The sequence below is a fragment of the Mobula birostris genome, chromosome 22 (assembly GCF_030028105.1).
Source record: "Mobula birostris isolate sMobBir1 chromosome 22, sMobBir1.hap1, whole genome shotgun sequence".
Taxonomy (NCBI): Eukaryota; Metazoa; Chordata; class Chondrichthyes; order Myliobatiformes; family Myliobatidae; genus Mobula; species Mobula birostris.
The window spans coordinates 21,853,886-21,878,557 of NC_092391.1; the positions used below are offsets into that span (position 1 = coordinate 21,853,886).

Sequence of the window (24,672 nt, forward strand, 5' to 3'; positions counted from 1 at the left end):
GCCCACAACTTTCCAAACCCTAAGCCGTATCTCTTTGGAGTTTGTAGGAAACCAGAGCATTTGGAGGAAACCCACATAGTCACGGGGAGAACGTACAAACTTGTTACAGACAGCGGTGATCCCCAGTTGCTGATTGATGGTGCTGTAAATCTTTACACTAACTGCTATGCTACTGTGCTTGAGCACTGGCAGAGTTGAAATTAAGCTGAACAATATTGCAGAGAACGGAGAAGATGGCCTTGTGAGCTGATGAGTGCTTAATCAAAATCTTAAATAAGTAGTAGTGAGTAATTGACAGAGAATGTGGAAATATTTGTGAAGTATGAAATGATATTGAGCATTGAAACAGTTGTCACTTTCCACTTGATGCAAAACAGTATTGGGGTTCAGAGCTGATATACGTTTCTGGAAGAGAAATCTTGTTTCATACATTAGTTGGTGTTTTTGAGACTGAAACGAGCAAAATCGATTGGGCAACGAGGTGGTTATGGTATACTTGGACTTTCAGAAAGCTTTTGATAAAGTGCCATACTAGATTGTTAAGCAAATTAAAGCGCATGGCTTTGGGGATAAATATGCTTGCATAGACTGATGACAGAAAGAACGGTCTAAATATAAACTGAATTCCCCAGGTCAATCAGCATCTCTGGAGGTAAAGGGATGGTTTATGTTTTTAGATTAGACTATTTTTTTAGATTGAGGACACTCAGTCCTCATTTATTGTCATTTAGAAATGCATGCATTAAAAAATAATACAACGTTCCTCCAGAATGATATCACAAGAAAACACAGGACAAATCAAGACTAAAACTGACAAAACCACATAATTATAACATATAGTTACAACAGTGCAAAGCAATACCATAATTTGATAAAGAGCAGACCATGGGCACGGTTTAAAAAAAAGTCTCAAAGTCCCGATAGACTCATCATCTCACGCAGGCGCCATGAACCTCCAAGCGCTGCCAATTTGCCGATGCAGCACCATTGGAAGCACCCGACCGCAGCGGACTCTGAGTCCATCTGAAAACTTCAAGCCTCTGACCAGCCCCTCTGACACAGCCTCTCCGAGCACCATCCTCTGCCGAGCACTTCGACCCCACCCCGGCCGCCGAGCAACAAGCAAAGCTGAGGACTCAGGGCCTTCTCCTCTGGAGATTCTGGACCAGGAGCAGCAGCGAAGCAGGTATTTCAGAAGTTTCACCAGATGTTCCTCCGTGCTTTCACGTCTGTCTCCATCAAATCAGGATTGTGCATGGCACCCTACTTGACAAATAACAGACATCACCACCCGAGTGGCCACTGCGAGCTGCGTCGCGCCGCCATCTTCTCCTCCTGCCATCCCGTTATTAAACTCCAGGCCTTACATCAGGACTGTGTGTGTCGAGCAGGGTTCCTAACCCCTTGCTTAATGGTATTACTCCGTGACATAAAAAAGGTGGGGAACCTCTGGTGTAGAGAAAAGAGAGCCAGGATATAGAGTGAAAGAAGAGATAGGCTCATGGGTGATAATAGAACTAGATGAGGAAGGGATAATAGTTAGATGGAGCCAGGTTGGGGTGAGAGATAGTTTTGAGGTAGTCAACTGTCTTCACTCTCTTGTGGCAAGATAGACATTGAAAATTATGCATGAGTCTGGTATCTCTAACTGGCTCAACACTCTCACTGTCCCATATTACACATGATATTGAATGTGAAGTGACTAAGGGTGGTAGTTAATGTAACTTTACTGAAGATTGATTATTTGGGACCAGCGAGGAAAGTTAGACGATGATACAGGAAACAGAGTAAAGGGTGGACTTGGGGTAAGGGGGCAGAGGAAAGTGAAAGAGAGAAGGATCAAGAACAGTTAAAGTTTGCAATCTTTTATGTCTGAAAGGAATTTGGCTTTTGTCCTTATAGCATGGACACACAATTTGAAGACACGGTGATTCAAATTTTTTGGGGATATCTGAAGTTGGGGAAAAGCACTCTATAAGTGCAAGTCAATAATTTTGTTTCACATTAACTGCACAACTTCTTCAGTATGACAGACAATATGGCACATTCTTCTCGCTACTACCATTGGGAAGGAGGTACCGGAGCCTTAGATCCCACACCACCAGATTCAGAGACAGTTAGTACCCTCCAACCACCAGGCTGCTGATAAAATGGATCTGAAGGGTGTTTCGACTCTGCCTTTATGGTACAGTTCTGTGTGCATTGAAATGACAAATTAAAGCATTGCGACTTCCTTCCCCTGCAGGGCGGCACAGTGAAGTAGTGGTTAGCCTAATGCTTACAGCACCAGTGATAGGGATTCAGTTCCCGCTGCGGTCTGTAAGAAGCTTGTGCGTTCTCCCCATGTCTGTGAGGGTTTCTTCGAGGGGCTCCGGTTTCTTCCAGGGGCTCCAGTTTCTTCCAACATTCCAAAGACATACGAGTTAGGGTTAGTAAGTTGTGGGCATGCTACGTTGATGCAACTCTTGCTGGCTGCTCCCAGCACATTCTTGGACTCTGTTCGTTGACACAAATGATCCATTTCACTGTCTGTTTTGATGTGCATGTGACAAATAAAGCTTATCTTTATCTTTTAGGAATTAGAAGGAATGTCCCGAGAGTGGGTTTGAAGATCAATGGAGAAATTCCTCAAATGCACGAGTAGCTGCTATGATTTTATGAATGGACGCCTTGTGAGACAAGCAATAAGTGGGTTGCTGTAGTGTTTTTACTTTGATCTGTTGTCGACTGGAGTCTGGATGTTTACACGTGTAAATTATTCACTTGGAGAAAAAGGGAACTTAAGTGTGTTGTAAATTTAGTGCTCCAAAGCCATGAACAGTGGAAATACACTGGTAATGTGATTACTGACCTAATTGAGGGAAAGCTAATAGTTAATTTGCACAAAGCAAACTCTCTCAAATTGCTAATGATATTGAACAGATAATCAGCTTCTAGTGAAATTGCTTGGTGAAGGCATGGCGGGGGGAGGGGAAACTTCACCTGCACAGCTTTGAAATCATACAATGAACTATTTTGTGTCCGTCTGAAATGGTGCCTCTGTTAAACAACTCTTGTGAAAAATGGCATTGCATTTCTCCCACACAGCTGTGTACTGAATTGTCGCCCTATATCCCTGTCTGAATCTGGCATCAATCTACTAAGGAAAGAAACTTGACTGCAGAAATGTTTTTCTTATCAGTTCTCTTCCTTTCTTAATTGTCTAGCTCTCTGCAGGAACCAAAAAGCACCAGCGTATAGTGAACATGAGGAAATCTGCAGATGCTGGACATTCAAGCAACACACACAAAAAAAATTGCTGGTGAACACAGCAGGCCAGGCAGCATCTATAGGAAGAGGTACAGTCGACATTACGGGCCAAGACCCTTCGTCAGGACTAACTGAAAGATGAGATAGTGACATCACTTTTAGCCAGAATAAAGATGGTGGTAAACCATCAAGTACATTCAGGGCACTGCTGTACACAATGGGGATTTTTTTTTTATTTGGAAGGGGGGGCATAATTTTTTTTTATATATCACTTTGCTAATCTCCACTCATTGCTTGTTGTGGAAGAAATATCTGCTTTCAGTCCTGATGAAGGGTTTCAGCCTGAATCATTGACTGTTCATTTCCCTCCGTAGATGCTGCCTGACCTGCTGAGTTCCTTCAGCACTTCGCGCGTGTGTGTGTGTGTGTTGCTCTTAATTATACTTTCAGCTTGTAAATTTTTTTGTCTTCATAGTGACTTCCTTCAGAAAAATAGGGAGCTAAATAAACAGACAGCTATTAAGGCTGACTGCTTGTTATGTGTCTAACTATAAGTGTCATCTGCCTCCAGCAAATTGATTGACACTGCTCTTAAACTGGGCACTTGAGACATGCCTTGAACAGTATTTCTTATAAACCCATTTGTTTCCTATGCAGCACGTGCAAATGGGATGGTGATGAATGGATCGGCCTTCGATGCTGGGATAGCATGCTGGGAGAGTGGGTGGTCGCCGCGCAGTCGGTAAGCTTTGACTTCTTGTTGCATCTTTTGTAGAAAATGTCCTATGATCTAAGCTGAGAGGGCTGACATACTTTTGTTCCTCCTGTCTGAATTCAAGATGGATTATTTCTCTCCACGTCATCTCCTGACTTGGATGTGCATTTATGCCTGGTTTTCACTCAGTGAGATGTGGTAATCCATAGGATGCAGACTGAACGAGAAACAGCAGATTGAGTTAGACTTCCAGGGGATATATTTAACGACTATCATCCCGTTGCATTCATATCCACAGTGATGAAGTTCTTTAAGAGGTTGGTTATCCTGCCTTAGCAAGGACCTGGACCTGCTGCAATTTGGCTGTCGCCACAATACATGTGCAGCGGTCACAATCCCTTTGGCTCGTCACGTGGCCTTGGATCACCTGTGGACAATACTAATGGTTATGTAAGGATTCTGTTTATTGATTACAGCTAAGTGTTTAACACAATCATTTCTACAGTCCTGATCAAAAATCTCCAAGACCTGGGCCTTTGTACCTCCCTCTGCAACTGGATCCTCGACTTCCTGACTGGAAGAGCAGTCTGTAAGAATCGGAAATAATATCTCCACCTCGCTGATAATCAGTAGTGGCACTCTTCAGGGATGTGTGCTAATCCCATGACTCTACTCTCTCTACATCCTGACAGTGTGGCTGGGTGCTTCTCGAATGCCTTCTATAAATTTGCTGATGACATAACTATTGTTGGCAGAATTTCAGATGGTGATGAGAAGGCATACAGGTGTGAGATAGATCAGCTGATTGGTGTCACAGCAGCAACCTTGCACTCAGTGTTGGGAAGACCAAAGAGTTGATTGTGGACTTCAGAAAGGGTAAGAAGAGGGAACACACACCAGTACTCATCGAGGTGAATCTGAAGTGGAAAGGGTGAGCAACTTGAAGTTCCTGGGTGTCAGCATCTCTGAGGATGTATCCTGGGCCCGACATGTCGATGCAGTTACAAAGAAGGCATGACAGCAGCTATATTTCATTAGGAGTCATCAAAGATGCTTGCAAATTTCTTCAGATGTACGTTGGAGAGCATTCTAACGTACATCTGAAGAGCATTCTAACTGACTACATCTCTCTCTGGTATCTGGAGAGGGGGCACTGCACAGGATCGAAATAAGCTGCAGAAAGTTTTAAACTCACTCGGCTTCTTCATGGGCACTAAGCGTCTGTAGTACCAAAGACATCTTCAAGAAGCAATGCCGCAAAAAGGTGGCATTCATCATTAAGGACCCCCAACACCAAGGATATTTCCTCTTCTCATTGCTACCAACAGGAAGGAGGTACAGGATCCTGAAGGCGCATGCTCAACGATTCAGCTTCTTCCCTTCTGCCATCAGGTTTCTGAATGGATATTGATGCCACAGACACTGAACCACTACTTTTTTCTCTTTCTGATTCAAGACTCAAAGTACGTTTATTATCAAAGTATGTGTGCAGTATTCAGTCCTGACATTTGTCCTCCCCACAGACAGCCACGAAACAAAGAAAACCATGGAACCTGTTCAAAGCAAAGCATTAACACCCACTCACCCCAGCGCAAATAAAACAAATTGCGCTAATGACAACATAAAAAAAAACAATTTTAAAGAAAGACATAATATGAAGCACAAAATTGAAGCAGTCCAGGCATATTTAGTTCAGCTCTGTGTTCATTACCTGCAGGCCATCCTAATTCAAAATCACCCAAAAATAGCAAAAAAAAGAGTGACCAGAATCATGTCATAATGTGCACTATTTACTGAATTTAACTTTTTAAATGAGTATACTTAATGTAATTAACTGTTATCATGTATTACAATGTACTGCTGCCGCATAACAATTTCACGACGTGCTAGTGATATTAAATCTGATTCTGATTTGAAGAGGAAAATATTTGGCTAAGGAAAATGGCCAGGCCAAGGATGACAAATTGGATGGCCCCTTTGAAGAGTCTGTAGGGATAATGGAACATGCTGTATTTTTGATTCTTTAATTGCATATTACTTTTCAAAGTTAATTTTTTGCACATATTACAGTAAAACTCTTTTGACATCACCTGTGAATAGTCCTTTGTTGGTTTTATTATCAAATGATGCACTGCTTCTAGAAAATTATTTTTTTTTGTTCTTCGGATGCTTGTAAGCAATAAACTAAATAGAAAAATTAGCATTTAACCAGCATCTTTAATGGCACTGGGTCACTCTGAACTTCCAAGCTGGCATTCAGTTCGTTGCCATTCAGATGCATTAAGCTGGTTAATTAATAAAAATGCCATCATTAAATATTGAGTGTGGAAACAAATGTTTGGCCTTCTGTTCCAGTTTGAGACAATCACTAATTTCCATTGGTTTTCTGCAAAGTGCCTAAAATAGATGAGAAGGATCTACTTCGGTAATTTGGAAAACCAGCTGAGGTACTGACAGTGTTCACAGGTCGATGGCAGCATTCCAGAGTCCCTGCTCTCTCAGTCATTCATAGAGTCACAGTATAGTACAGCGCGGGAACAGGCCATTTGGCCAACCTAGTCTGTGCCGAAACCATTTAAACTGCCCACTCCCATCAACCTGCACTGGGACCATAACCTTTCATACCCCTACCATCCATGTACTTACCCGAACTTCTCTTAAGCATTGAAATTGATCTCGCATGCACCGCTTGTGCTGGCAGCTTGTTCCACACTCTCACAACCCTCTGAGTGAAGAAATTTCTCCTCGTGTTCCCCTTAAGCTTCTTACCTTTCACCCATAACCCATGACCTCTGGCTGTAATCCCACCCAACCTCCGTGGAAAAAGCCTGCTTGCATTTACCCTATCTATACCCCTCATAATCTTGTATACCTATATCAAATCTCATCTCAATCTTTGACATTCCGAGGAAAACAGTCATAACCTATTCAATCTTTCCTTATAACTCAGGTCCTCCAGACCTGGTAACATACTTGTAAATTTTGTCTGTACTCTTTCAACTTTGTTTACAACTTTCCTATAGGTAGGTGACCAAAACTGCACACAAATTAGACTTCATCAACATCTTATACTACTTCAACATAACATCCCATCTCCTGTACTCAGTACTTTGATTTACGAAGGCCAATGTGCCAAAAACTTTCTTTACAACCCTATCTACCTATGACACCACTTTTACTAAATTATGAACCTGAATCCCAGATCCCTTGGTTCTACCATACTTTTCCGTGCTTTACTATTCACTGTGTAAGACTTACCCAGGTTGGTCCTACCAAAGTGCAAAACCTCACACTTGTCTGCATTAAATTCCATCTGCTATTTTTTATTTTTCAGCCCATTTTTCCAGCTGATCCTTATCCCCCTGCAAGCCGTGATAGCCGCCTTCACTGTCTACTGCACCCCCAATCTTGGTGTCATCCACAAATTTGATGATCCAGTTAACCACATTATCATCCAGATTGTTGATATAGATGACAAATAATAATGGACCCAGCACCAATCCCTCCGTCACACCACGAGTTACAGGCCTGCGGTCCAAGAGGCAACCACCTACAGTCACTCTCTGGCTTCTCCCACAAGGCCAATGTCTATTCCAGTTTGCTACTTCATCTTGAATGCCGAGCAACTGAACCTTCTTGACTAATCTTCCATGTGGAGACTTGGCAAATACCTTGATGACGCCCATGTAGACAACCTCCACTTCCTTGCCTTCCTCCACTTTCTTGGTGACTTCCTCGAAAAACTCTATAAGATTAATTCGACATAACCTACCGTGCACAAAGCCATGCTGACTATCCTTAATCTGTCTGTGTCTATCCAAATACTCGTTTATCCAGTCCCTTAGAATACCCACCTCTAACATTTCCACAACTAATGTCAGACTCAACTGGCCTATAATTTCCTGGTTTATGTTTAGAGCCTTTTTTAAACAGTGGAACAAAATGGTCTATCCTCCAGTCCTCTGGTATCTCTCCTGTTGCTAAGAATGGTTTAAATACTGCTCGGGCCCTGGCAATTTCCGCACTTGCCTCCGGTAGGGTCCGAGGGAACACCTTGTCAGGCCCTGGGGATTTATCCACCCTGATTTGCCTTGGGACAGTAAACAACTCCTCCTTTGTAATCTGTATAGATCCCATGAATTTGATGCCGCTTTGCCTCACTTCTATAGACTGAGTAAATAATGGACCAGTGATTACCTTTGAAGAGATAGTATGGAACATCCATACTAAATTGAACCAAAAGCTCTTGCTCTGAAACAACTCAGTCTTTGAATTCTTACTGCATCATTCATTTTCGTATGAGGTTTCATAATCTTCATATGTCACCCATAGCCATGTTGCTATTTTGGGGAGCAGGACACGCACACTTTGTTTCAGCAAACAACTGTGATCATAATGATGTCTGGTAGCTTCATAGCTGGGGTTCACTTTATAATTTTTTTGTACGCATATATCTTCTCAGTGGGAGGCATGACGAATCTGTGATTTTGGAGCAGTTTGCTTCATGTGAAAGTCTTTCAGTTAAAACTCTCTGCGTTTGAAAAAAAATATTTTTTTCCTCTCTCGTGATCTGTGAGTCTTCATCTTGCTGCTACCTAAGGCTGTAATTTAAAAGAATTTTGAACAAAATCTTGGAGCGATTTCTATCCCTGGTGTAAAAGATCTTTCAGTATAATTCAGTAAGTAGGCCTCCTGAGAAAGGTCCAAAGTAATTACTTGCCTTTTGAGTGAAAAGTTTGGGACTTCAGGTATAAGATGTCTTCCACATACCAACAATTTTAATATGAGAGTCCTGAATGTGCCACTTCTTGCCAAAATGAATTGCTGTGGGACGGGGAAGGGAACAAAAATTTTCACAGTCAAGATTTTTGCTGATTAGGCATTATTTTATTAATGCCATTCTGGAAATACGAAGACTTTCCCTGCCTGTTTGCTTTGTTTCCTATTCCCTTCTAAAGAACAAATTGCATGGGATTTTGTAAAAGCAATGGTATTTGGCTTTGAGGTTTCATCCTGTTATTGATACTCAACACAAGATAGGAAGATACGATTTTTTTTAAAACTTATCTGAACATGCTGTACATCTGTGCTTATGGTTTCCATCATTTGTGCAGTTGAGTAAATTGAAGACTGAGGGTTATAGAAAACTGGTACAGTAGAAGAGGTGACACCAGCGTTCATCAGCCTTTCAACACGATCAGCGTTGATCATGTTGAAAGGCAAGTCATAGTCATTCTTTATTGATCCCGGGGGAAATTGGTTTTCGTTACAGTTGCACCATAAATAATAAATGGTAATAAAACCATAAATAGTTAAATAGTAATATGTAAATTATGCCAGTAAATTATGAAATAAGTCCAGGACCAGCCTATCGGCACAGGGTGTCTGACCCTCCAAGGGAGGAGTTGTAAAGTTTGATGGCCACAGGCAGGAATGACTTCCTATGTGTTGCATTTCGGTGGAATGAGTCTCTGGCTGAATGTACTCCTGTGCCCAACCAGTACATTATGTAGTGGATGGGAGGCATTATCCAAGATGGCATGCGACTTGGACAGCATCCTCTTTTCAGACACCACCGTCAGAGGGTCCAGTTCCAAAGGAAGAAATGCTCCCACAAGCTATGGACTCGCTTTCAAGGACTCCTTGTCCTGTATTCTTTATTTATTGCTTTATTTATTTTTTATTATTATTATTTTTTTCTGTTTGCGCAGTTTATTGTCTTTTTGCATACTGGTTGAATGCCCAATTTAGTGCAGTCTTTCAAGGATTCCATTAAGGTTATCATTCTATTATGGATTTTTTGGTTCTGCCTGCAAGTATGTCAATCTCAGGGTTATGTATGGTGACATATATGTACTTAGATAATAAATTTACTTTGAATTTTTGAACTTTGAGAGACTTAATAGCCAAACTGCCGTCTGAACCCTGCATTGAATTAAATCCTATTAGTTTTTTGGCCCTGAGATTTGGTTTCCACAAGTGGAAACAGCTTAACTTGAACCTACACTGTTGAGTACCTTGATAATTTGAAAGTCTTTTTCATTGTCTTGTCAGACACCTGTGTTTTACCTGTGACAGTGGAGAACTGCGAAATGCAGTTTGTTGGTGAGCAGTTTGTTTTCAATGAATGATTTACAGAGTAGTTATGATCAGCTGATGCCTCAAACAGGAATAATTATGGGCCATTTCAACTTGTGTTCTACTGCAAGACAGCATTATATACTGAATGTGTAAAGTATTGCAAGGACCACAGTGTAGCTTGTGCTGAGCCCGTATATTTCTAGTTGTTCCATTTTGTTTGGTATTTGAGGAGATTACAAATTTCTACAGATGTAGAGCGGTGCTTAAAAGTTTGTGAACCCTGTAGAATTTTCTCTGTTTCTGCATAAATATGACCTAATATGTGATCAGATCTTCACGCAAGTCCTAAAACTAGGTAAGAGGAACCCAGTTAAATAAATAACACAAAAGCATACTTGTTCACTTATCTGTTGAGAAAAATGATCCAATACTACATGTATTTGTTGGAAAAAAATTAGGATTTGTCTGAAGATCCGATCACATTTTAGGTCATATTTATGCAGAAATAGAGAAAATTCTACAGGGTTCACAAACTTTCTAGCACCATTGTATGGTGGAGAGCATTCTGATTGCATTACAGCTTGGTACGGAGTCTCCAATGCAAAGGACCACAAGAGGCTGTAGAGTATTGGAGACTTGGCCGGCTTTACCCCCTCCGCCACTGAGGACCTCTACAAGAGGCGGTGTTTCAGGAAGGTGGCATCCATCACGAAAGACCCTCACCAATAGGGCCATGCCCTCTTCTCATTGCTACCATTGGGGAGGAGAAACAAGAATCTGAAGATCCACACTCGAGTTCAGAAACATCTTTTTCTCCTCTGCCATCAGATTTCTGAATGGTCCATGACCTGATGAATTCTTACTTACTGTTTCCTTTATTTTTGTAATTTGTATTAATTTTTATACCTCTTCACTGTACTGCCGCAAAACAACAAATTTCACTTGGTATAAGTCAGTGATAATAAATCTGTTTCTGATTCTAGGATATTGCCTCTGTGGTTGGAGTTCAATGTACATGCCGTGTTCGTATAGCTTTGAACCAGTGCTGGTGTCTTCTATGACAATTAACATATTCCTATCGCTGGTTTTAACTCTGTTGAGGCTTTGAACATTTTTTAAAAAATTGTAAACACATGGAAATCTGCAGATGCTGGAAATTCAAGCAACACGCACAAAAAATGCTGGTGAATGCAGCATCTTTCGGAAGAGGTATGGTTGACGTTTCGGGCCGAGGCCCTTCGTTAGAAATTGTGTTGATTTGTTGGGATCCAGGCATGATGGGGATGACCAGTATTTGCTGCCAATGCCATGTGCGCATGTGCCGGTCATGCATGCAGCCTGGTACAGCCGTTCCGATCTATTCTTTTACTTTTTAATTTACGTTTTTTTTTGTATTTTTTTCTCACGGTAACACGTCGAAGCTGCACCCTCTCTAATATGCTGGTAGAGAGAGTTTTATTTGGGTTTTCTTTAGCGCTGGAAATGGTTACATCCCGACACGTGGGACAGAAGCAAGGTCGCATTGGGTATTCCATGGACCAGCAAATACCGGCTGGTTTAGCGAACAGAGCGGCAGACACCCCTGCTGAAATCTAGAGGAAAACACACAGAGGGAGATCACAAAGCCGAGGAAAAAGCACCGGGTCGAGACAACAGAGACTTTTGGAGAAGAGGAGTTCGGTGGGTAATACCGTTCCGCCTGACCAGAAGTGCACCGAGAGCGGTAAGCGGCGTGAAGGAGTGGGGTGCTTACTGATCTGGCTAACAACGGATGGTGCAATCCTGGGTATATTATGATCGAGGAACGTGTTTGCAGACTGGATATTGAACTTTTTACTGTGGGACTTGGGCCACATTCCACCGTGATACAACACTTGGCGGCACGGGAGGTGGTTCCTGCCTGTGGCCATCGAACGTGCAGCTCCTCCCGTGGAGGGTCAGACACCCTGAGCCAATAGACTGGTCCTGGACTTATTTTCCATCTGGCATAGTTTGCATTTTGATGTTTGATCGTTGGGGGGTTTTGTATTGCTACATTTATGCTCTATTCTTGGTTGGTGCAGCTGTAACGAAACCAAATTTCCCTTGGGATTGATAAAGTATATCTATCTATCACTCTAATGACAATAGCTATCTATCTAATGTGGTGGTGAGCTTCCTCAAAATGCTGCAGCCCTTCAGGTGAAGGGAGCTCCACTGTGCTATTGGATAGGAGGTTCTCAGAATTTAAACCTCGCAACAATAAAGCATCATCAGGCTGATGTGTGATTTGAAGGTGAACCAGCAGGTAGTTTTGCTCCTATTCAGCTGCTATCCTGCCTTGGTGGTGTTAGTGTCTTTGAAAGGTACTGTTGGAGCAACGTGGGCTGGTAACTGTAGTGCATTTTGTAGATGTGTATACTGTAGCCCTTGTGTGTCAGTGGTGAGTGGATTGTTCATCTAGCAGGCTGCTTTGTCGTGTATGGTTTTAAGCCTTTTGAAAGTCATTGGAGCTGCACTCATTTGGGCAAGTGGAAAGTTTATCACAATCCTGACTTGTGCCTTGTTGAGGTGGAAAGGCTTTTTGGTATCGGGAGGTAAATCACATAACTTGCTTTAATGTGTTTGAGTTTCTGGCCAGTTATCTGTTGGAATTCTTTGAAGAAATAACGAGCAGAATAGACAAAGGAGAATCGGTGGATGTTGTGTACTTGGATTTTCAGAAGGACTTTAACAAGGTACTGCAGATCAGGCTGCTTAATAAGCTAAGAGCCCATGGTATGACAGGAAAGATACTACTTATGGATAAAGCTGATTGGCAGAAGGCAAAGAGTGGGAATAAAGGGACCTATTTCTGGTTGGCTGCTGGTGACTAGTGTTCCACAGGAGTCTGTGTTGGAACTGCTTTTTACGTTATATGTTCGTGGACTTTGGTAGCAGAAATGAAAGAGTAGACTATTTTCTAAATGGAGAGAAAATGCAAACATCTGAGGTGCAAAGGGACTTGGGAGTCCTCATGCAAGATTCCCTATAGGTGTATTTGCAGGTTGTGTGATGTTAGCATTCATTTTGAGAGGACTAGACTATAAAAGCAAGGATGTAATGCTGTGACTTTATAAAGTACTGGTGAGGCCTCACTTGGAGCATTATGAGCAGTTTTGGGCCCCTTATTTAAGAAAGGATATGCTGACATTGGAGGGATTCAAAAGAATTCACAAAAGTGATTCCTGGATTGAAAGGCTCCTCATATGAGGAGTGTTTAATGGCTCTGGGCCTACTCACTGGAATTCAGAAGAATGAGGGGTGATGTCAGTAAAACCTATGGAATGTTGAAAGGTCGAGATAGAATGGCTGTGAGGAGGATGTTTCCTATGGTGGGGAGTCTAAGGACCAGAGGCCACAGCCTCAGAATAGAGGGACGTCCTTTCAAAATAGAGATGAGGAGGAATTTCTTCAGCCAGAGTGAATCTGTGGAATTTGTTGTCACAGGTGGCTGTGGAGGCTAGGTCATTGGATATATTTAAGGCAGAGGATGATAGATTCTTGACGAGTCAGGGCATTAAACGGTACAGGGAGAAGGCAGGAGATTAAGGCTGAGAAGGAAAATGGTTCAGCTATGATGAAGTGGCGGAGCAGACTCAGTGGGCCAAATGACCTACTTCTGCTCCTATATCTTATGGACTTGTGACCCCCCCCCCCCCCCAGGATGTTGGTGATAAGGTTGATATTTCTATTTAATGTCACGGGTAGGTGAAACAGTCTTGCTTATTGCGTCTGCGGTGAGAGTCCCTGAATGTTAATAAGTTCTTGTTAGATAGAGGTGTGGGCTGCTTCGCTTGCTGAGGAGTTGCGACTAGAATTAAGTATTGTGCAATCATTGGGGAACATCCACAGTTCAAAGACCAACCTTCCATCACATGATCAGATGAAGCAACTTGGGGGTTGGGTTTAAGATGCTGCCCAAACTGTAGTGTCCAGATACCGGGATGGTTGAACTTCAATAACTATAGTTTTCTTCCTCTGTGCAGCCTTTGATCTCCTCGTTGAGTTAATTTTGAGCAGAGATCTTTGATGCCACACTTGTTAAAGCTGTCCTGAACTCAAGAATGGTTGCTTTTGTCTTTGGAATTCATTTTTTAAAAAAAATCTGGAGCCAAGTGATTCTGGTAAACCCCTAATTCAGCTTTGATGAGAAAGTTAATGGTGAATGAGTGCTGCTTGATGGTGCTGCTGATGACACCTGTCAGGTTAGTGATTGGATCGGACCTGCCCTGTTTTTTTTTGCAAATGGGTCGTACCAGGGCACTGGTTCACCTTGTCATGCAGATGCCAATGCTGTGATTGTATTGTAACCATTTGGCTAGTGGTGCAAGTAGTTGTGAAATGCAGGTCTGCTGTACTGGAGCTGAATTTTTCATTATAAAGTTACATGAATTGCATGGGAAATAATCTGAGTGAAGGTGAGTTTACGGTTATGGTCATCTATTTCACAAATATGAATGTTTTCACCTCGTGTCGTTCACAAATGGAGTGGAGTTAGAACTATTGAATGTTGATGTATATTTGTCATGTATTTTGCCCAATGAAAGCCCTATTCAGTTGAGTCCCAGAGTGCTTCTCCAGGCAAAATAGTCCTCCTACATGCTGTCAAAATAATTGTTTCTACCCCCTCACACACAGCTTTCAGATCAACAGCGTTCATACAGAGTAGTTACTGCCTTCTACCTGGTATCTGAATTTGCACTTCAGTAGCATTACCCACCACCACAGAGCCTTAGCATTATCTTATGCACATAAAATGGGTGCTACATTTGTCCACTTGCATCCTCTGAAACAATCATCAAAACAGTAACATTCCTGTATGAGTTGTGATTTTGCATATGCTTTCACGAACCTTTCACAATATGTTCTCTGTATTGCAGTGACAAAATGCATAATGGGTGACTATCTAATATATCAGCTCTTTTTATAGATGTGATTGCTGAGCATTCTGCCTTTTTCACTTCAATGCTGCACTTGAAATTCTTCAGTATCATTGGCCAAGTACTGATCTTAAGTGCATGAACTGAGGACACTAAGTTATTTTACCTCTTATCCCTGCAATCCAGTTTGAATATTGATCTCAGTGACATCACCTAGGTAGTTAGTAATAATGATTTTCAAGGCTTAGAACTCCCTCAGTTCCTGTGTTGGAATATCGAGCTGTCAGCTGAAACTTTCCGGTAAAATAGGATGGAGAAACTTTTTCCTATGATGAGATAATCAGAACAGAGAGACGTATTGGAGCAAGGAAATTGAAGATCAAACCGAGCTCTAACCCACATGGCTGTAGATGCTGGAGCTCAATTAGGGCTGATGAGACTGATGGATGAATTTGGTTGGTTGGAGGCATATAGTAAACACAAAATGGATGTAAAGATATTAATCAGCTATAATCTAACTAGATGGCGGAGCAGGCTCATGGGGTAGAATAACCAACACCCATTCTTGTCTTGCCATTGCGTTCCTCCATTTCTTCAGCTGTTTTCATGTTCTTTAACACTTCATTCATAATTGGATTGATGATGCAGTATCTTAGTTTCCTGACTTCCGAAAAAAAATGATGTTCATTTAACAAATGGGAGCAGAATACTACTTGACACATCTCGCAGATAAATTTCTGATTTTCTTAAAATGCCCTTTTTCAAGATGATGTTATGGGTTTGTAGTTTAATTTTGTGTGTCAACTTGACTGCTCTTTCATTGTTGCACACGAACCTGGTGCTTCCATGTATGAAGTGGGTAAATATCTGTGTGGGTATGTGTCTGAAAGCTTCATAGTTGAGGAAAACAAGGAGTTTATCAGTAAATGCCAGGAGAGAGAGGATTGGAAAACTAAACTGGGGGATTAGCTGAATGTGAGCAGGGGGAAGCTGGTGTGGAACATTAAATGTGAAAATACCAAATGGCATGGTTCTGTGGAGTCCTTTTGAAATAATTATGAGCTGGGAGCTTTTTCAACCATTCAATTAGATGATGGATGTTAAGTTCCTTAATTACACGTTCCTGGTTTGAGTCCATAACCTTTTACATTCAAATCCATATATGCACATAATGCCTCAAACATTGTTTGTTAATCTGCAGTAGTATACACAGAATGCTGGAGGAATTCAGTAAGCCAGGCAGCATCTATGGAAAAAATCCCAAAGGAAATTACAGTGTCACAGTAGCATTAAAAGGGCATAGATATAAAAATATTAGAAGATTAGTAAGAAAGAATAAAAAAAAAGTTGCTTCAAACAGTCTAACAGGAGCGGGGTCATCACTTCCCCAGCCATAAGTTGACTCATAGAGCCTAATGACCAAGGGTAAGAGTGACTTCATATAGCACTCCTTGGAGTAGCACAATTGGCTTAGTCTATTACTAAAAGTGCTCCTCTGTTCAGCCAAGGTGGCATGCAGAGTGTGAGAAACATTGTCCAGAATTGTCAGGATTTTCCTTGGGGGTCATTTGTTCTACCACAATATCCAGTGTGTCCAGTTTGACTCCTATGACACAGCTAGCCTTTCTAATCAGCTTGTTAATGCCATTGGCCTAGCACACTGCCACATAAAAGATAGTACTGGTGACAACAGACTGGTTGAACATGTGAAGGGGAGGCCTGCATACTCCAAAGGACCTCGGTCTCCTCTTCTTATAGACAGCCTCTGTGTTCGTGCTCCACTCAGGTCTGTCATCCAGGTGCACCCCCAGGTACTTGCAGGTCCTCACCACATCCATGTCCTCACCATCAGTAGTAAAGGGAGCAGTGTTGGCTTAGTCTTCCTAAAGTCCATCACCATTTTCATTGTCTTACTGACGTTGAGCTGTAGATGATTCAGCTTGCACTATTTGACAAAGTCCTCCACCAGGGCCCTGTATTAATCCTTCGTCCTTCCTTTTTACACCCAACTATTGCTGAGTCATCAGAGAATTTCTGCAGGTGACATGACTCATTGTTGTATCTAATGTCCAAGGTATACAGGGTAAACTGGAAGGGAGCCAATAGAGTCCCTTGTGGGGCCCCAAGGGACTGTAGCCATGTCCTGCTTATAGCCATGCCTGTCCCACAGCTCTGAGGCCGCACAAACCGTGGCCTGTCAGTCAGGTAGTCCATTGTCCAGGATGCAATGGAAGTGCCAACCTGCATTGAACGGAGCTTTTTCCCCCAGCAGTAAGGGCTGTATGGTATTGAAGGCACTTGAGACATCAAAAAACATGATCCTCATGTTCAAATGTGAGTAGGCTGTGTTCAGCAGGTAGATGACAGCATCATTGACTCCAATGTGCTCCTGGTAGGCAAGGATCAAGGGCTGATCTGACCGGGGGTCGGAGGTGAGCCAGGACCAGCTTCTCTAGGGTCTTGATGATGTGTGAGGTTAGGACCACTAGAGGGTAGTCATTCAGAACTTTTGGTTGGCCCTTCTTGGGTACTGGGACCACACACGACATTTTCCACACATTCGGGACCTTTTCCAGGCTGAGACTCGGACTGAAAACACACTGGAGAACTCCACGTGGCTGTTCAGCACATTCCTTCAGGGCCTTGGGGTTCACACTATCTGGTCCCAATACCTTGCTGTGTCTGAATTTCCTCAGAGCCCTTCTCACCTGCTCAGTAATGAAGCCGAGTCCATGATGACCGGGGAGTTGGTGGAAGGTGGGACCCTGGGGGGGGGGGGGTGGATGGAGATTGGGATGATAGCAGCGGGTATGTGGAGGTGTGGATGGTAGGTGCAGGGCAAGGAGGCAATGGTAGCCTGTGTTGCTCTTCTATGTATTGAACTGGACGGAGGAGGGGATTCGTTGGTGCTTGGTGCTGAGGGAGCGTTGCGTGCCTCGGCACTTGGACAGGTGTGCTGAGAAGGTGGGGTGTGAACAGGAGGGCAATTATCAAACCTTTTGAAGAATTGGTTTAACTTATTAGCCCATTCATGGCTGCATTCCGAAGCCCTAAATCTAGGCTGATTGAAGCTAGTGATGTTCTTCATGCCCCTCCATACCATTCATGAGCTACTCTGCCCAAGCTTGTTCCTCTAGCTCTCTCCTATATTCCTCTTTAGCCACCTTGATCGTCTCCTTTACCCCTATCTGCACATGTTTCAACTCCACCCTTGTCTCCTGATCTAAAACTTCCCTTTTTGTGGTTCAAAGTCCACAGCTACCTGACAGTGGCATTGCAAGTAGACTGTGTGCAGCAAAGAAGGTAGAAGGCATGGTTGTCCTCATTGGTTCGGTTGAGAAGTTGTGTTGTAGCTACATAAAACTTTGGCTAGGATGCATTTGGAGTGTTTTGTGCAGTTCCAGTTACTGGAAGGATGTGGAGGCTTTGGGGAAGATGCAGAAGAGGTTCACCAAGATGTTTATTGGATTGTAGTGTATGAGCCATAGAGATTGGACCAACTTCGATTGTTTTCTGGAGCTTTGGAGGCTAATGAACCTAATGAAAGTATATACAAAAATCAATAAAGATCTCTCTCTCTCCCCCCCCTCCCCCACCATCTCTTTGGGTTACATGTATAGATGACCATCCTGATCTTGAAGGGGACCAATTTTGTCTCTAGAAGGACAAGGGAACGTTCAGTGGAGATTTGTGTAGCAAGTTTTTGTGTACACAGAGTGATGCGTGCCTCAAACATGCTGACAGCATGGTTGAAGCAGAAATGATGGCAACATTTTAACAAGTATTAACGAATAAGGAAGAGAGGGAAATTGGCCACATTCTGGCAGACAGGATGTGTTTACATTGGCATCATAGTTGGCACAGTGGGCTGAAGTGCCTGTTCCTGTCCTGATGTGTTCCTCTCTCAGATGCAGAGAATGTCCACAATGTAGAGGGTGGTCCTTGGTTATGTCAAATCTGTACTGGCTCTGTCTACCAAGTAGTCCATTTGGTCTTGGTTCTCTGATCTTTCTTTATATTCCTGTAAATCCTTTCCTTTCACCCAGCTCACTTTTTTGAATACTTCAGTAGAAGCTGCCTCTATGCTACGTGTGGCATACTTTCTATCAAAAAAGATTCATTCACCAATCACTTTCGTTCTCTGTTCACTGATTCTTGAGCCAACAGTTTCTCTCAATGTACTTTGTCTGGACCCTTAGTGATTTTTTTAAAATATCAGGGTGAAGGAGCAACCCCTTGTATTCCGTCTGGGTACTTTCCAACCTGATGGCATGAATATTGATTTCTCTTGGTAACAAATTTACCCCCCTCCCCCCCCACCTTCCTCTATTCTCCACTCTGACCTTTCACCTCTCACCTGCCTTTTTCCCCTACCCCCCCCATCTTTTTCTTCTGGCAATTTCCCCCTCCTCAGTTCCGAAGAAGGGTATCAGCCCGAAACGTTTACTCTTTTCCATAGGTGCTGCCTGACCTGCTGAGTTCCTCCAGTATTCTGTGTTTGTTGATTTGAAATTGACGTCCCCTTGCAAAGTCGTCTGATCCAATCTATGCACGTAGCTGAAGTTCTTCATCTCTGCAAGGACTTCAGTAAATCTCCTTTTCTGCACTCCCATGGAAGCCTTTGTGCCCTTCCTGAAGTGTCACCCAGAACTTTGCACCAACTTCTAGTTCTGACTGAACGCAGCAGGCCAGGCAGCATCTCTAGGAAGAGGTGCTGCCTGGCCTGCTGCGTTCACCAGCAACTTGTATGTGTGTTGCTTGAATTTCCAGCATCTGCAGAATTCCTGTTGTTTTTGTTCTAGTTCTGACTGATCCACTGTCTTGTAAAGATTTACCCTAACTTGCTTACTCGACTCCCGCCCCTTAATATTTATTTGTCTAGCCTCTCCTGAAATTTATCAGTGCTATTCTTCGTAGCAACAAATTTCACTTTCTTGGAATGAGATCCTTTACTCCATTTCATACCTGTCGACTGGATTGTCTTGAGAATGTAAACTCCTGAAGTATCCTGGTGTGGAGTAATTGACTGGAGAGCCTGCAGCTGTTTTGCCCCGACTGGGTTCTGCTTGTTGCTGCCTTTGTTTATGCAGAATGCACATGTTGAACAACTGAGACTGATAACTAGCTAATTAATGAATTGCGCTCGGGTAGCGGAACTGTCAGTGTTCAAAAGGCTGTCCGTGAGAGGAAAGATAGGACTCTCATTGATCTTTAAAGCCAAGAGGCAGGAGGTTGGATTTTTGCATGAGTGGTCAGTCTTGCACACTGACCTTTCGGAGGGGTCTTTGGTTAGCATGATGTCAGAAGCAGCAGGGTGCAGCTCTCCCTGTTCCTGCACCATGTCTCCTGCTCAGTACACGACTGTACAGCCCAAATGCATAAGCAGGCGGGTGTGCTAACAGCTGGGGGGAGTTGCCAGAGCTCATTCTGCTGATTTATTCCTGTCACTGCTACATTTGTGTGGTAAAAGGTAGGCAAGTCGATGACTTCATGGCTTTGTTTCCTAGCAATGAGAATCCGAGATTAATAACAAGGGCAATATCTTCCAGGTAAGATGATTGTGTATCTGACATCTATTCTCATTGGGATACATCAACATTGCAGTCTTCTTGCATGTTTTTGCTGTTGGTTCATTTGACTTTTGCTTAATAAGTATGTGTTTTTATAACTTACAAATTTTGAATGGTTTGAAATAAGCATTGTGTGTTTTTGGATTAAAAAAAAGGGCATTATATTAACTTAATCATGTTCTTAAAACAAACACCAGTTGAATCCAAATATTGCTTAATTAATATACAATGGTCATTATATATCTTTGTAGTTTAATTTCTGGAACGTATTCTAATAGACATTGTCTCTACTCTCTGTGTACCTTCATTCTGTATGCAGGTCTTTCAGACGTTGATGTGCTCAAGCCATTTTTAAGTTCCATTTCTTTACCTTGCAGTCATTTTGTTAAAGCTTGGTATATGAGAAATATTAATATTCATCACCACACCTCTGGCTCTTGTGCGTAGTCTTGCTTCTTCCATGTTATTTGTGATCTGTTTGAGATAATACGTCTCAAACTGTTGCAGATTGAATAGGGCAAGGCGATTGATGTTAATGCTTGTTGGATATAATTGCATTGATGCTTGGGACAAAACGCAAGGGAGTTATACAGTTCCAAGCTTTAATAAAAATATAGCATATTGCCGGCAGTGTTGATTCCTCTTGCGATCAATATCTTCCTATTTTTGTGTTATTGGTCAAATGTTCTCCACTTGCATGCAAGCACATAAAATTAAATAGTGGGAAATGATTATTGTGCAGGATTTTTCTTTTGTTTTTCCTTTCCTTCCAAATAACAATAAAACCTCAGTACGGATGTAATAAAAGGAAAGAAATTATTCAATCATGTAACACAAAAGAAATATGATTTCTGTGGTGCTTTAATTTTAGGATTGCTTGGAGTGTTTTCATAAAATCATGCAAAAGAGTCTGTGAACAATGATGCCGAAAGAACTGTAGTTTGAAATCAAATGCTGAACTGCATGACACAGTTGCCTTGTATGAATCGTTTCTGGAGTATAACCTGTGTATTCATGCCTTTTGTCTGCTACTTCGTGTTATTTTTTAAAATGAAAAGCACAAATTTAACTGGTAACCCATGCTCTGCAGTGAAAGATTTTTTGGAATCCATGTGAAATCCTTGCTCCAGTCTTTGCAGGGATTTGTTTAGGTCTGTGAACGCTTTAGTTCTGGTTTGTAGCACATCAAAATGTCCTGAGGCATTTTCATGCACATAATGGAGAAGCTTTTGGTTAGGTAGCCAAAACCATAGTTTAAGACATGCGTTTTGACAAATGTTTTTAAATAAGGAAAGAGAAGTTTTAAGGAGGAAGTTACAAACTTCGGGTTCTAGTTGACTGAAATATTGTTTATTTCTTAAGCTAGTGCTGCAGTAAAGCATGATAGTGAATGTTGAAGGAATAGCCTTTTAAAATTTTGTTATAGTTTCTAGTACACAGCTGGAAGCAACCAAGGAGGGAAACATAAATTTTCGTTGGAGATGATGTGTTATTCCCTTTTTCCTTTGGAATCTTTAATGATTAATTATATACAATCATAAGACCATTTGATTCCTTTCATATCCAAAAGGTGTGCAGTTTGGAAGGTTAATTCCCCATAAAACCACAGTTCAAGCAGCAGAATTAGGCCATTCAGCCCATTGAGTCTGCTTCACCATTCAATCATGGTTGATTTATTATCTCTCTCAATCCCAATCTCCTGCCTTCTCCCCATAACCTTTGATGCCCTGACTAATCAAGAACCTATCATCCTCTGCTTTAAATATACAGTATTCAATAACATCCTTCACCGTCGCCTGCGGCAACAAATTCCACAGATTCACCACCCTCTGGCTAAAGAAATTCCTCCTCATCTCCGTTCTAAATGGATGTCCCTCTCTTCTAAGGCTGTGTTCTCGGGTCTTAGAGGACCCAGCCTCGGAATAATCAGTTTAATAAAAGGATAATTTCATTCATTCTTATCTGGGCAGGGACTTTGGCGATGAAAGGTCATGTGATGATAACTTCCCTTCCAGAGATGTGCTGTTTTCACATGCCCAATCATATTGTAATGAAAACCCTGCAATTTATTAACAAGACTTTGTTTCATACAATTACCAATGACACTTACAGATTTGAAAGGAACTGGCTTATGCCTGGTTGTTCATAATTTGTCGAGCATAGTTACTTATGGAAACAGTAGTAACCCATTCTTCAGAAAGGTGTATTAACTTTGAGCAGGGACTCTGATTAAGGAGGGGGGGGGGAATGAAAATATTTTTATGGAAATATGTGTAAGTTTTGAGTTAATTTAGTTGAGTGATTCAGAATAATGTGCGACAAGTTTTCAACAAGTTATCGATGAGTATACAGTACAATGCAGAAAAAAACATTTTTCCCCAAAATCTCCAGAATAATGATTTTTTTTCAAATGAACCTCCTCCATCCCCCATTCACAAAAACAAAAGAAGCGGGTGCAGGCCTTTCAGTTCCTTGTGTCTGCTCCAACATTCAAAATTGCAACACAGTATGTTTGTGCTGTTGCTTACTGTCTCAATGACCTGGGTTTGATCTTGACCTCCAGTGCTGTCTGTGTGCAGTTTGCATGTTCTCCCTGTGGCTGCAGTTAAGTGGGGGTAATGAGATTGATTTGAGAGCTGGCATAGATCTGATGGACTGAATGACTGTGTTGTAAGAAAATGTGATCAATACTTGAAACATTCTTGTGCACTGAATTCGTATCCTGCAATTCACCTAAAAATAACCTCTTGCCTTGAATATCTTCAAGTTTCAGAATTCTGAAGATTCACTACCCACTATAAAAAGATTTATTTCATCTGTCCTAAACTGGCAACCCCTATTTTGAAACTCTGACCCCTGGCTGCAGACATCCTGATTGGGTGGGATGAGACTCAATTTCACACTTACTGTACACTTAAGATTTTTGGATGTTTTTCGTGAGATTACATCTCGCGCATTGTTCTGAACTTTAAAGTACATTTGACAAGTTTGTTTTATCTCTCCCTGTATAACTGGCTCACTATCTGAGGAATCAATGTAGTAAATCTTCACTGTGCTCCCACTTTCACAGGTAGGTCTTTCTTTCCTTGGAAGTCCACATCTCATTTGCAGTGTCGGCCAGATTGTACATCACAGCCGTCTCTTAATCCAGTGCTCCGATCAACCGACAAAGTGTTGGGGGAGCTCAGTGGATCCAGGTATCATCTGACGAGCAAAATGGATGGTTGATTTGCCAGGATAGGAAAGAGTGGAGATGGCCAGTGGATAAAGAGGATAGGGAAGGGTTGGAGTAAGTGGTGCCGTGCTATTAGTGGATCCAAAGCATCAACTGCACATTTCCATCTGCTGATGCTGCCTGACATGCTGAATCCTGCTGAAGGGTCTTGGCCTGAGATGTCGACTCTACTCTCTTCCATAGATGCTGCCTGGCCTGCTGAGCTCCTCGAGCATTGCTTGGATTTTGAACATCTGCAGATTTTCTCTTGTTTGTGAGCTCCTTCAGCATTTTGTTCGTGGCTCCGGATTGCATCATCTGTAGTCTCTCGACTTCTGTAGTCAGATCTTCTGGCAGTTAAAGCCCTCGCCCTGTTTTCCTTCCTAATTGCTTGTGTGTTCGTTTTGAATGAATCTTACAATGTAAAGAAAAATTCTTTTCAATGTGCTGCACTGTTTTAAGACTTGGCCAGCGTGGAGATGATTTCATAACTCCATTATCAATCACACGGGACACTGCATGCTCCAAGTAATTGGGACTGGCCATACACACATAACTTTGTATGTCCTCAATTAGTTACAGCAATTCTGCAGCAATGGGAAGTGTCTGCTAAACTTCGGTCAAAACATGGGGAGGGTCCTGGAAATTGAAACCCCAAGTACAGCCCCACCTCTCTCTCATTGACGGTGGTGCCACCATAGACTCTAATTAGAAACTGAAGTTTGAAATGAGTCACAGTGTCTGACACTATGCCTTGATGAAGGGTCTCGGCTCAAAACCTCGACTATTTATTCTTTTCCATCAATGCTGTCTGGCCTGCTGAATTCCTCCAGCATTTTGTGTGTTTGTGTGTGTGTTGCTTTGGATTTCCAGCATCTGTAGATTCTCTCATGTCTGATGCAAGTTCTGCGTGAATAGTGCGAAGTTGGCAAAGAGTCAACT

The 24,672-nt window shown here is 42.1% G+C and overlaps 1 protein-coding gene across 5 annotated transcripts in view; it reads left to right on the forward strand.

Moving 5' to 3' along the window:
* The window catches only part of gpsm1b (G protein signaling modulator 1b), a 279,264-nt gene that overhangs the window by 18,517 nt on the left and 236,075 nt on the right, over positions 1-24,672 (forward strand). For 2 of the 5 annotated variants that reach the window (XM_072240285.1, XM_072240286.1), the window contains exons 2-3: positions 3,207-3,338; positions 3,907-3,991. In XM_072240285.1, the coding sequence (XP_072096386.1) occupies positions 3,207-3,338; positions 3,907-3,991 (217 nt within the window). Of the gene's footprint in view, positions 1-2,600; positions 2,689-3,206; positions 3,339-3,906; positions 3,992-24,672 lie in introns of those variants that run through there. The other 3 variants (XM_072240287.1, XM_072240290.1, XM_072240289.1) reach the window with 3 other exon arrangements.